The sequence below is a fragment of the Vulpes lagopus genome, chromosome 1 (genome assembly GCF_018345385.1).
Source record: "Vulpes lagopus strain Blue_001 chromosome 1, ASM1834538v1, whole genome shotgun sequence".
NCBI classification, from domain to species: Eukaryota; Metazoa; Chordata; class Mammalia; order Carnivora; family Canidae; genus Vulpes; species Vulpes lagopus.
The window spans coordinates 167,346,549-167,360,263 of NC_054824.1; the positions used below are offsets into that span (position 1 = coordinate 167,346,549).

General features: G+C 41.2%; 1 protein-coding gene across 1 annotated transcript in view; it reads right to left on the reverse strand.

The window, feature by feature from the left end:
- HMCN1 (hemicentin 1) overlaps positions 1-13,085 on the reverse strand; it is a 465,430-nt gene extending 452,345 nt beyond the window's left edge. Inside the window, exon 1 of the mRNA XM_041767864.1 lies at positions 12,263-13,085. Coding sequence (XP_041623798.1) covers positions 12,263-12,536 — 274 coding nt within the window. The 5' untranslated portion in view covers positions 12,537-13,085. The remainder of the gene's footprint in view (positions 1-12,262) is intronic.
- Between the last annotated feature and the right edge of the window lie 630 nt (positions 13,086-13,715).

The window sequence follows — 13,715 nt, forward strand, 5'->3', positions numbered from 1 at the left end:
GTTGCTGCTTCAAATGCAAAACATTCCTCTTCTCATTAATCTGCTTCCTCTCTTAACCCATTCATTCACCATCCTATGCCCTCACAAATCCCATGACCTTCCAACCCATCTTCCCACAGAACTCTCCATCTACCTCCCACTTTAGCTGAAACAGGGTTGTCCTTGGATGGCACCACCTCCCCAACAGTCCTACTGGGGTCTGCTCATTCTCCAACATCTCAGATACACCAGAGTCAGGAGGTGGGTCAGAATTTTACCCACTCCCAGTTCATTATTTTTCTACTTTCAGAGAAAACATCTGCCATTTTGGGGTGCATGCCACCTCTAACACCCTCTAACCCTCTTCATCATTGTCAACTGTCACCTGGAGACCTCTCAATAATTCATATTAAATAAATATGTGATGCCTGACTATCTTCCTCATCATTCTGAGCTCTGTTATATCTGGGTTACTTTAATAACCACATTCAACTCTGCAGACTCAAGTTCCCTGATCTAATCCCATGATCTTCATTCTAGCTAAATTTCCTTTGCTATTGCAAACTAAATTCTTTGATAGTCACTCTGGCTATTATTCACCAATGACCTCAACTTCTTTGTCATATTGTCCTTCACATGCATCACCTCCACCTTTGTCAGTCTAATATATCCAAATCTGACTCCGTGATCTATCATTTCAGTCTCTCTCTTATCAATATCCTTCTCAGCCATATCCTATTCCTTCAGTCACACCTGCTCAACAAAATCCCAGTCCTGATTCAATTCAATGGTCAACCTCACCAGTTATGCCCAAGCTGCTGAGAGCTGCTAAAGAAATCGCATAGCTAGGCAGTGTTCAAGCATTGAAAATTCATCTTCTGAACTATACTTATCCTGAGAAACAATCTATGTGTCCCTAGTCACCTTCTACCTCCAAAATTCCTTTATTGTTCTAAAATCCTTTATTTAACCTCTGCCACTTCCCTCCTCTCATCAAATATTCACCACCATCAATTTATTGTTTCTGTTTAAAAAAAAAAAAAAGAGTCCATCAGACAATAAGTGACCCAACATCCTGCACCCCCACCTACCAGCTCATCCATGACCATGCCTGTCTGTGATCTGTTTCTTTAAAGAACTGAAGGTCGTCTCCTGCCAACAACCAATCCCTCTACTTTGAATCCTATCCCTTCCTGCTTCCTTAAAGTCCTGGTTTCATAAATTATCTGTTCTCTCTGGCATTTTCCATCTCTTCTACTCTACTGACTCTTTTCCAGCAGTACTTAAACATTCTCTCCTCTTTCCCCTCTCTCTTATATTAAAAAAAAAAAAGTGTTTTTCTCAAAACTAAGTCCCAATAACTAATGTTTACTGAGAATTTACTGTGTGCAAAGGGTTGTGCTAAGTTTTAGACATCTATTATTTTAATCCTCACATTCTCACATGCTAAGTTTTAGACATCTATTATTTTAATCCTCACATTCTCACAATTCCGTTACCAAAACTTAAGCACAAAGAAATTTAGATCATACAACAAGTAAATGATGGAGCCAGGCTTCAGCCCCAAGCATCAGACTCCACAGCCCATGCTTTTAACCACAATGTTATATTTCATGAAATAAAGAGACTACACTTGCTAGCACCATTTTCTTACCCATTTCAGCCTCATAGCTCCACAACACTAATGAACTACCCACCTCAGCCTGTGAGTTTAACTTTTATTTTTAGTAACCTTATAAATGGAGAGAATTGACGACTTCTTTTGCCTAAAATTAATAAACTTTTAGATTTTCAAATGCTGCTCCTTCAAGTTTCTCTTCCTATTTTCCTGAACTCTCCTTTCCAGAATCCTTTGTGAATTTCCCTTCTGTCTTGTAAATGCTTGTGTTCTCCATAGCCTATTGTCCTTGTTTTCTCAGTGTACATACTCTCCTTGGATGATCTCATTTATTCCAATGGCTTCAGCTGTCATCTATATAAGTTTCAAGTGGACAGAACAGCTCCTTGGCACTATTCATACTAACACTGACAGTTGGAGATGCTTGAGGAATGATACCTGGAGACAGACAGGCCACCCAAACAGACCCACACAGGGAGACATTTACTTTGTAATATTCACCACCAACCAAGGTCTGGCTCTCAGACTTGCAAACTCAAGAATTTGAACTTGACACTGTCAGAATATTTTAAACAATACAGACTGATGCATAAAACTGGTATGCCAAAGTATGAGTTACCAGTGAGGAATATAACTGTCTAGTGAATCTGATGTATGTACAAGTCTGACCAGAGCATTCTCTCCCCATAAGGAAAGTGCATTATGTTAAATTATCAGAAGGCTGTTCAGTGAGCATGCGATCAAAACAAGGAGAGTTAATGGTATGATCCAAATATGTAATGACATCATTACATATTTATAAAGATAAACAGTCTATTGCCACAGTTAGAATGTTACTAATGGGTGGATTGGTTATTTAAGTGTAGAATGAGCTAACATTCTGAACCTTAGATAGAACTTGGCAAAAAACTCAGGCAATCCAATTAAAAGCTGGGCAGAGGATCTGAATACACATCTTTCCAAAGAAGACATACAGATGACCAGCAGGTACATGAAAACATGCTCAACATCACTAGTCATTAGGAAAAGGCAAACCAAAGCTACAGTGAGGTATCATCTCACACCTGTTAGGGTGGCCATTATCAAAAAGACAAGAAATAACAAATGTTGACAAAGATATGGAGAAAAGGAACCCTTGTGTACTGTTGGTGGGAATGTAAACTGGTGCGGCCCCCTACGGAAAACAGTATGCAGATTCCTCAAAAAATTAAAAATAGAGCAACCATAATATCTGGCAATACCACTAGGGTATCTATCTGAAGAAAACAAAAACACTACCTCAAAAAGATATATGGACCCCCATATTCATTGTAGCATTATTCGTAATAGTCAAGATATGGAGACAACCTAAGTATCCATCAATGGATGAGTCCATAAAGGAAGTGTGTGTATATTTACAATGAAATATTATTCAGCCATAAGAAAGAGGGAAATCTTGTCAGTTGCAACAACATGGATGGACCTAGAGGGTATAATGCTAAGTGAAACCAGTCAGACAGGGCAGCCCGGGGGGTTCAGTGGTTTAGCGCCACCTTCAGCCTAGGGGTGATCCTGGAGACCCGGGATCGAGTCCCACATCATGCTCCCTGCATGGAGCCTGCTTCTCCCTCTGCCTGTGTCTCTGCCTCTCTCTCTCTCTCTCTTTCTCTGTCTCTCATGAATGAATAAATAAAATCTTTTTTAAAAAATCAGTCAGACATAGAAAGACAAATATCCTAAGATCTCACTTATACATGGAATTGTAAAACAAAACCAAGCTCATAGATGCAGAAAACAAACTGGTGGTTGCATGGGAGTTGGGGAGGGTGTCAAATGGGTGAAGGGGTTAAAAAATAAGTAAAAGTCATGAAGATACAGTGTACAGCATGGTGACTATAGTCAACACTGTACTGCATATTTAAAAGTTGCTGAGCAGTAAAATTTAAAAGTCCTCATCACAAGAGAACAAATTTTTAAAATTATGTATAGTGACAGATGTTAACTAGACTTATTGTGGTGATCATTTCACAATATATGCAAATAACAAATAATTAGGTTGTACACCTGAAGTTAATGCTATATGTCAATTATACCACAATTAAAGAACTTAGTTGTACTCTCATTTTCATTGTTGATTCCCCCCTCCCCCGCCCCACTCAACACTTTTGGTTGATATTTTATTTTAGGCAAGTTAATGTATAAGGAGCTTATTATCAAGACAACCAGCCTAAGAGTGACAGTGTCTCTTAAAGTTAACTTTATATACATTTTCTCTTCAATTGTACGCCAATTTCATATTTTAACCTAAACAGGGATTCGTATTTCCTTTTTCCCATGTTCTAAGGGCTAAGTCCAGTCCACTGGACTTTCCTAATAGCTCAGAAATCTATAACCTCCCTTCTTATACCCAAGCCATTCAATATTTCCCTCATGAATTACTGTGATAGCCTCAGATTTCATCTCTCAGCTCTCAGGACACCTTACTCCAATCCATCCAAGAGATAAAGATCTAAAATGAAAACCCAATTATGTCACTCCTCACTTATAATACTCCAGGCTCCATATAGCTTTCGGGATGAAATCCAAACTCCTTAATATTTTGATTAAACTGCTTTTACTTGTGTACTTTGTTCAGGTTTCAGCCCAGGCGATACTTCAGAAACCCTGTGAGGACCATCACCTTTTGAATTCTGAATCAGGGGCACTGCTTTGGGCTCACACAGCACCCTATTCTTCTTTCCACTATAAAATATATCATGGCATATAATATAATATTGCTATTTCTCTTGTTCTTCTCCACACTGACTGTTAACTTCTTGTAAGTTATGTCTCATTATTTTTTCATCAAAAGTACCTACCACAGTCCTTGACAAATAGTAAGAAGTCTATTATTGACTGATGAGTAAGAATAAGTGGATGAATCAATAAATATGATGGCTCATCTTTATATTTTTAAATTCTCTTGCCAGTTTCCCAGCTAGAAAGCAGTGGTCAAGTGTTCAAGGGACCAGTGTGGCAAAGAACACATGCTTTGTGTCGTGGGATAAATGGAGCAGTCCTTGCCCAAGGAGGTTAATGTCAAGTCAGAGAGAAAGGTAGGTAAGCAAAATTATAAAGACCACTGAGGATGGATATTGTTGGTTTGACCAGAGACAAACCACAAGCAAAACCAAGTTCTGATTTACCAACACTCAATTAGAAGGTGCTCCTCAACTTAACAGCAACAACAAAAAATAAAAACAAAAACAAAAAAACCTACCATTCTGTGGGAGTCAGAGAGTTTTTGGTTAGAGAGAAACATCCCTAACACATTTTACATATTGGATTTATCAAAATTTGGTCCTTATATATTTTGGGAGAAAGTTTTCATTGTACATAGAAAAACACCTCTACATATCCTCAGAAAACATCCAGGGACATAGTATCTACTCTCTCGGGTTAAAATATTCTATCACCTTAGGAAATGAAATTATCATGCTCCAGCCAAAATATCTCACTAAATGTTAGTTCATTGCCTTTGTTGGATTTCTCTTGGACTTTAAAGACCAATCCTTTTCTTCATGAAAATCCTTCTTCCTGTTGAATATGCTAGAAGCAAAAGGAGACTAATAATTTTGTAGCTCTTTTTCCTATACTATTGGAACTCAAAACATTTCAATTTGAAATTCAGTTCATATAAATTTGTATAGGTTTTCAAAGTCTAAATGTACAATATTTTCTTTGTAAAAATCTTTTTATTCATTACGGCTTCTGGTGATTATGCTATTGCCTAGAAAAAATATTCCAAGAGAATCTTTTCATAAAAGTCCTTAAGTGCTTTCTTAACACCCTGTAAGTCCTGTGGAAAGAATCATACCAAGTCACTGAAGATTCACAGGTTTTTTACAATGAAACTCTTTAAGTGCAAAGATGAATAACTTTGATATTTCTCCAAATGAATCAAGTCCTTGCTACTTTGAATCTCTTTGCAGTCACTTATCTTTCACCATATTAGTCATTAAAATCACAAACTTTTATAATAACCTACCAAGGCACTAATTTTATAGGTAGAGAAACAGAAGTCTGGCAAGGTTTAATGATTTTTTCAAATGACAGATTAAGGAAAAGAAAACAAATCTTCTGTTCCAAATTGGATGTTCTTTCTAATACATTGAATTTGCACTTTGTAAAATACTGGTTGAATCATTTATCAAAATTATTTCAATTTTTGCTTCATGAACAAAGCAACCATTCCAGTAGTTGGAAACAACAATATAATTCCAAAGATTTCCAATTATTTTTCTCCTATTCTCTTTTGAATTCTCGCCAAACAGGCTTTCACTCCCATCACTACACTTCACTATGGTTGTTGAGTCATCAATGACTTCCACATTGCTAAATTGACTAGCCAAATCTCGGTCTTCCTCTTAATTAACCAATTAGTACTTCTTCCTGAAAATACTTTCCTCTCTTGACTTTTAGGATAATAAATAAATAAACTCTTCTCCTCCCTCACTGACTTCAATTTCTCAGGCTCCTTTGCTGGTTGATCCTCGTCTTTCTGACTGCTAACAATTGCTGTCTCAGGTCAAGGTCCTTTACTATATATATATATATATTGGGGATCCCTGGGTGGCTCAGCGGTTTAGCGCCTGCCCTTGGCCCAGGGCGCGATCCTGGAGTCCCGGGATAGAGTCCAGCATCAGGCTCCCGGAATGGAGCCTGCTTCTCCCTCCTTCTGTGTCTCTGCCTCTCTCTCTCTCTCTCTCTCTCTCTCTCTCTCTATGTCTATCATAAATAAATAAATAAATCTTTAAAATATATATATATAAAATATATAATATATATATTATATATATAAAGGGTACCTTTACTATACTATGTAGAATATATATATATATATATTATTGAGAATAATCGTAAAGGTACCCTATATATATAATCAATCCTTCAGTGGCTCATCTAGACTCACAGCCCTAAATATCATACACACACACACACACACACACACACACACACCTTTGGATCCCAAATGTATATCTCTGACCCAGACCTCTTCCCTTGAACCTTAATTTCATATATCTAACAGCATTCTTAATATCTTCACTTGGATACCAAAAAACATCTCAAGCTTAACGATATCCAAAACTAAAAGCCTCATCCTCCCAAAATTTTCTTAAATCTGCTTCTTGCTCATTCTTCTCCATCTCAGTAAATGGCTGTGCTATGTATGCTTCCACTGACTCAAAACAAATCCTCAGCATCTGCCTTGTCTTCTTTTCCTCACACATCATTAAATCCTTTTGGTTTTAAGCTTCAAAATATATACAGAATCCAACTCTCTTCCCAAACTTCCACAGCTACCAACTTCACCAAGATATGCCACCCTTTTGATACAATAGTCTCCTACCCTCCCTATTTCTTTCTGCCCTTGCTCTACAATGGAATGATTATGTGGATGCGTAAGTCAGATCATGTCATTACTCTGTTCAAAACCCTAAAATGGCTCATATTTCACTTAGAGAAAAGCCAAAGTCACAGCGGCCTACGAGCCCTTTCACCAAGTGCCCCACCAACTTTCTGATCTCACCTCCTAACTTCCCCGTATTCCCCAGTGTGCTCTAGATACACTGATCTTTTTCACAGTTCCTTGAACATGTCAGAATACTCTTGTCATGTTCAGAACATTTCATTTATTGTTCCTCTACCTGCAAGTCTTTCCTCAGATATCCTCATTGCTCCCTCCCTCCTTCAACTCCTTCAGGTCTTTGTTCAAATGTGACCTTTTCAACTGGGAGCTTCCCTGATCACCATATTTTAAATATCAACACATTCAACTCACTTCAAACTCTTCATGCTTCTTATTTTCTCTAGGCCAATTACCACCAACAAACACACCATATATGTTTTGATTATTTTCTTTATTGCCTGTGTTCCCTCCCAGGAGAATGGAAGCTCTATGAGAGCAGAAGTATTTGTCTGTTTTATTCAGATAATTGTATGCCCAGTGTCTGAAGCAATGCTGGAAACATAACAGGTGAGTGAGTAAGTGAGTGAATGAATGAATGAACGTAGACAGATAAAAGATATCCTGGGGTGGGGGGGGGGGGAAAGACAGAGACATAATGAAAGAGAAGAAGGGAATTTTCCTTTAGATAGTGACTTATTATACATACTGCGCCTGTCTTACAGAGAGAAGAATTGGAAAACTGAGTGATAAAAGGAGCTGTAGTTAGAGGAAAGACCATTGGCCCTCCTCAAAATCATGTGCTGAGAAAGACGGAAATTTGAGTGTTCTAAAAAGCACAGCAAAAAATAATATGTAAGATTCAACAAGTTTGATAATAAACTAGTGTTGATAAAGATGTGAAGGAATCAGAATGCTTTTCCATGCTGGTGGGAATGGAACATGGTACAAATGCTTTGGAAGACAGTCTGGCAGTTCCTCAAACAATTAAACATAGAGTTACTATGATCCAGCAATTCCACTCCTAGTTGTGGACCCAAGAAAAATGAAAACATACATTCTTCTGCACTGTGAGCACCCAATTTCATTGTGGGGATGGGGGATTTCCTCACATCACAACAAGCTATTTTCCAACACCACCAGATTCCACAAATTAAGGGTTCAGTTCTACAAGACTGCCCGCCCCTTCCCCCACCCCCACCCACTTCAGAGGCTAGCTGCATGTCCAGGCTGTTACCTGTACTTCCAACCAACTGGCTATTAAGCAGAGGTTCCATTACCTCCTTCTTAACTTTGATTAATTTGCTGGAGTGGCTCAAAAAACTCAAGAAACCTACTTACCCACTGGATTATCAGTTTATTATAAAAGAATACAACTCAGGAATAGCCAGATGGAAGAGATGCATGAGGAAATGTATGTAGAAAGAGGTGTTAAGCTTCCATGCCGTCTTTGAGAGTGCCATTCTCCCCAAATCTCCACATGTGAACCAACCCAAAGCAATACAAACCCTGTCCTCTTGAGGTTTTATGGAAGTTTCATTACATAGTCATGACTGATTAAGTCACTGGCCACTGGCAATTGATTCAATCTCCAACTCCTCTCCCCTCCCCAGAAGTCAGTGATGGGACTAAAAATTCTAACCCTCTAATCACATGGTTGAACCTCTTGGCAACCAGCTTCCATCCATAGGTGGGATCCAAAAGTCATTCCATTAACACAACAGAAGACAATTTTATGGCTCTCATCACTTAGGATATTACAAGGGTTTTAGGAACTCTATGCAAGAAATGGGAATGAAGACCAAATATATATTTATTATAAATTATAACACCACATATATCCACACAGAAATTAGTACATAAATGTTGATAGAAACATGATTCGTAATAGCCAAAACCCTAAAGAGCCGTTATGGATTAACAGGTAAGCAAAATGTGGTATATCCACACAATGGAGTATTATTTAGCCATTAAAAGGAATAAAGTACTGACACATGCTATAACATGAATGAACCTTTAAAACATTACACTAAAGTGAATAAAGTGAATGAAGTCAGTCAGTAAAGACCACATAGTGTAAGCCCATATTCAGATGAAAGGCCAGAACAGGAAAATCTATAGACCAGAAGTAAATTAGTGCTTGCTAAGTACTGGGAGGATGATGATAGGAAGCTAAGGGAATGATAAGTTAAAGGCACAGGGTTTCTCTTTGAAGAGATGATGTTCCAGACTGCAGTGATGGTTGCACCCGCCTGGGAATAAACTAAAAACCACTGAATTATACATTTTAAATGAAGGATTATATAGGAAGGGAATTATATCTCAATAAAACTGTTAGAAATGAATAGAGTAAATATAATTATGGAAGTGAAAAACCCATCTTAACCACAGCCAGCATCAAAATGGTTGGCTTGACTTTTCATGCTCCTCATCCTCCCTGATCCTTCCTCCTACCATGGATGTGTTTTTGGTCCTCTGACACTGGCTTCCTTACATGCACATTTTCTGAATGATTTTACCACCTCCTGGTTAACTTGTTAGACTTCTACTTCATGTATGTCTGTGTTTTCCATGTGTCTTAATTTTTGCCCCCACCCACAAACATACACCTTGAGCCAAATTGTAATGCAGAAGTCCAAAGCAATCATGTGCAAAGAAAGACCTACAGGCTTTTGTCAAATGCCTTTGAGTATATCTCAGATCTCACCCAGCTTTGAAAAGCTATAGTCAAGGTTATAATTACTGTATTAAAGTCCACATACTTCTCTCCATGTCAGTTTGTAGCACCCAATCATAAAGATAGGTGTTAGGAGCATGAAAAACCATCACAAGTAAAACAGCCAGCCATAAAATGTCATAGTCAGAAGTGAACTTTAGAGATGCTCAAATCCAATTCTCTCATTTCATAATTGAGGAAACAGGTAAATTGACTTCTTTAATGTCACTCAGTAAAACAGCCAATCCCCATTCAAGGCTCCTTGTGTCATTCCATGCTGATCACCAATCAAAAGCACAAGAGAATCAAAAACTCTTAATGATTATACACAGCATATACACAAACACACAAATATCACACAAAGATGATATTATAATCCAGTAAAGTGAATCAGCAAAGTAAATTAAAGGTTATTAGTATGTTTTAATTTGTATCTCCCTCTTTATCTTCAAAAATAATTAAAAAGCCTTAGAAAACATAAACACTTGGCCACTTCTCTCTACTTTGAATCACAATAATGTTAATTCTGCTGAATTATACATGCAATTAACTTTATGGAACCAATTTAATCATTTTCTCATATTATTTCAAAAAAGCTATAGCGTGCCAAGTTTTCCCCACTTTGAAACATGATTGCTAAACTATAGGAAAGTCAACTACAGCATACTTTCCCATTTGGTAACAATTGGAAAGCAGCACACCACAATACAATTTATTCCAATAATTTTTCATATCACATCAAAATATCATGATGATCTAGTTTCCATTTATGACTTGGGGTGATTTTTGAGTTGTTTGCAGCAACGTCATTTCATAAGAGTCTTTCGGAGAAAAGTGAATTGTGATGTTAATTAGAGACAACAATTTTTACTTGACTTTTTTGCCAACTTCAGCTATATCCCCATAGAAGAAACATATTTAAGCTATTCCAAAACAGCAAAAGTCTTGAACTGCATCGCAACTGGCATCTTGACATTTAATAAGTCGAAACATAACACATGAGGTGTCTTACTAAGACAGTAAAATAGTAAATGACCATTTAATTCTTTATTCAAATATACAGAACATTTCATGTTTAATCAATGTAGAAAAACCTACTTACTCTTCTATATGCCCCCCAAAAGTAGGATAAGTTCTTATTTTCTTTTAAAGATTTTATTTATTTATCCATGAGAGACTCAGAGAGAGAGAGACAGAGACAGAGAGAGGCAGAGAGAGAAGCAGGCTCCATGCAGGGAGCGCAACGTGGGACTCGACCCCTGGTCTCCAGGATCACACCCTGGGCTGAAGGCGGCGCTAAACCGCTAAGCCACCAGGGCTGCCCAAGTTTTTATTTTCAACATTTGAAGAACAACAACCAAAAATCCCAGAAAGTTCTACTTCCCTCTTAATTTCTCCCCCATGCCATTTTTTTTTTAAAGAAAGCTGGAACCTGCCACATTTAAGACCTAGCGATCATCTCAACTCATATGCTTATCAAAATGCACAAGGCAAGAATTTGAGATGCTCAATATCAAGCTCCCATTGTGAAGAGGTTGAGTCAAGGTCTTTGGGGTGAAGAGAGAGACTATCAAACCAGGAAAAATGTGGGAGAACAGTGGGGGAGGACTGTTAAGAAACCACTGCTTTATTTCTTCAACTGGGCAGGGACTTGCGCTAATGAAACTCAGGTGGATGTCAGACAGCAAAAGCCCCAGGGCTCCCCCTGCAAAGCTGCCCTCAGCAATAACAATGAGGGGCTCCTCTGAGCCTCCAGAAAGGTGCCACTAGAAATAGAAACTGAGATAAAGTAAATAGGATCCTGTAACAGCGGAGCAGCTGAAACCCATGACTTTAGGGGGGAAAGTACAGTTATTTTGCTTTGACTACCTTTAAAGAGTACCCACAACCAAACTACATGCATCTCTACTAGATGACACATGGACACAATGTTTCTGCCCATCTGTGAACCCACCTAATGATGACTTGGGGCAAAGATGCATAGATTCAGTTAAGAAATGAATGGCTTCTGTCTTATTTTCATCTCCTCGGTTCCACTAGTAATTACTCGCAAGCTCCCCAGTGTCTCACACAACAGGTTTTTCTTCCCTCTCTAATGTGAGCGTTATCCTGAGTGTGCTCTCAGGCGGGATGTTAGTTAGCTGAGAGCAGCGCTGCTGGATGCCCATGTCCAAGTCCGCCTTCATAATTAAGCATTCTTTAGCTCTAAAATCTAAAAAGCCAATGAACTCCAATTTCCACGTCCTTGCTCAGGACTCCGGGTTCTGGTTTTTGCTGTAATTCCACACTTCCAGGTTTAGGGACCACTGCACAAGACCTGAGTAGGAATCGGGGAGCAAAGCCAGATGCCAAGTGCAACTCTTTGTTACAATGGCTTTCAGCTACACATTAAAGCGCATAAATAAATAAATAAATAAATAAATAAATAAATAGTTCGGAAACTTCCTAACCCTGAAATAATTTCTTAGCATAAGACATAAATGAGAAAGAACACACACAAAGAATAAATCGTTAGTTCCCTTACCTGGATCATGGAAAGGCACCAAAGCAAAGTTGAAAAGTGGTCTCTTAGGTCTTTTCAGAGACGTCTCCAAAATCTTGGAAGCCCCTTCGATCACCTGAACCAAATCATCATACATGGAACCAGTCACATCAAACACAAAAGCCAAGGTGGAGGCCCCCTCGGGAATTTCCGCAGCCCCGGGCTCGGGCTCGGACTGGGGGCTTGCATCGCGAGCCAGGGAGGAATAAAGAAGAGCGAACAGGAATACGGTGGGGACGATGTCCCGGGAGATCATGGTCTTTTCTTTCCTTTTTTTTTTTTTTTCCTTTTTTTTTCTTTTTTTTTTTTTTTTTTCTCCTGGGCGCCTGAGTGCAGGGCTCAGCCCTCCTCAGCAACACGCAGGGGGTCTCCTCTCCCTCTCCGCGCAACTCATGAGGCTCCCGAACGCTCTCTCCGACCTAGCGAAAAAGTTCGGAGGCGACAGTCCGCTGGGGACCGGCACCGACGCGGAGCCCTGCAGGGGCTGACGGGCGGAGCGGCGGCCGCTTTTGTCTGGACGCAGCTTCCTCCGGGACGGCTAGGTGCCCGCCGAGAGCCGGCAGCGCGCCCGGCCCATGCCCCGGGGGCCGCTCCGAGCCCTGCGGCGCCGCGCCGAGTCCCGCCGCCCGCGCCGCCCGCGCCGCCCGCGCCGCCCTCGCCGCCGCCGCCGCCGCCGGAGCCAGCCACTCGGCTCCCAACTTTCCACTGTGCGCCGCTCGCTCGGGAGCGCGGAGGGAAGCCCGGCGCGGCCGCGCCTCCTGATTGGCCAGCGGCGCCCCCCGCCCCCCTCCTCGGCGCTGGAGCACCCCCCTCCGGGAGGGCGACTCCTCTCTCCCCCCGGTAGGGTCAGCTCGGAACCCGGGAAGCGCTCCCGGTGTCAGCTCCGCTCCCGCCCCCGCCCCCGCCCCCGCCCGCGCTGCTCCCGACCTACGGCACCCCCCCCCCCCGTGCGAACAATGGCTTTCAGGAACGTGAGGCAAAGCCCCATGCTGCGGGGACTCCGCACCAAGTACACAAAGGGGATCTTGCTTTTCTACTGTGTGCAGCGCTGCTGCACACACCTCTCTCCTGATCTCCCCACCCCCAGAAGCCCAGCCTGCAGCCTCCCAGCCTAGAGCTCCCAGCCTGCAGCCTCCCAGCCTGCAGCCTCCCAGCCTCCCAGCCTGCAGCCTCCCAGCCTGCAGCCTCCCAGCCTGCAGTTCCCAGCCTCCCAGCCTGCAGCCTCCCAGCCTAGAGCTCCCAGCCTGCAGCCTCCCAGCCTCCCAGCCTGCAGTTCCCAGCCTCCCAGCCTGCAGCCTCCCAGCCTCCCAGCCTGCAGCCTCCCAGCCTAGAGCTCCCAGCCTGCAGCCTCCTAGCCTGCAGCCTCCCAGCCTGCAGCCTCCCAGCCTCCCAGCCTGCAGCCTCCCAGCCTCCAGCCTCCCAGCCTGCAGCCTCC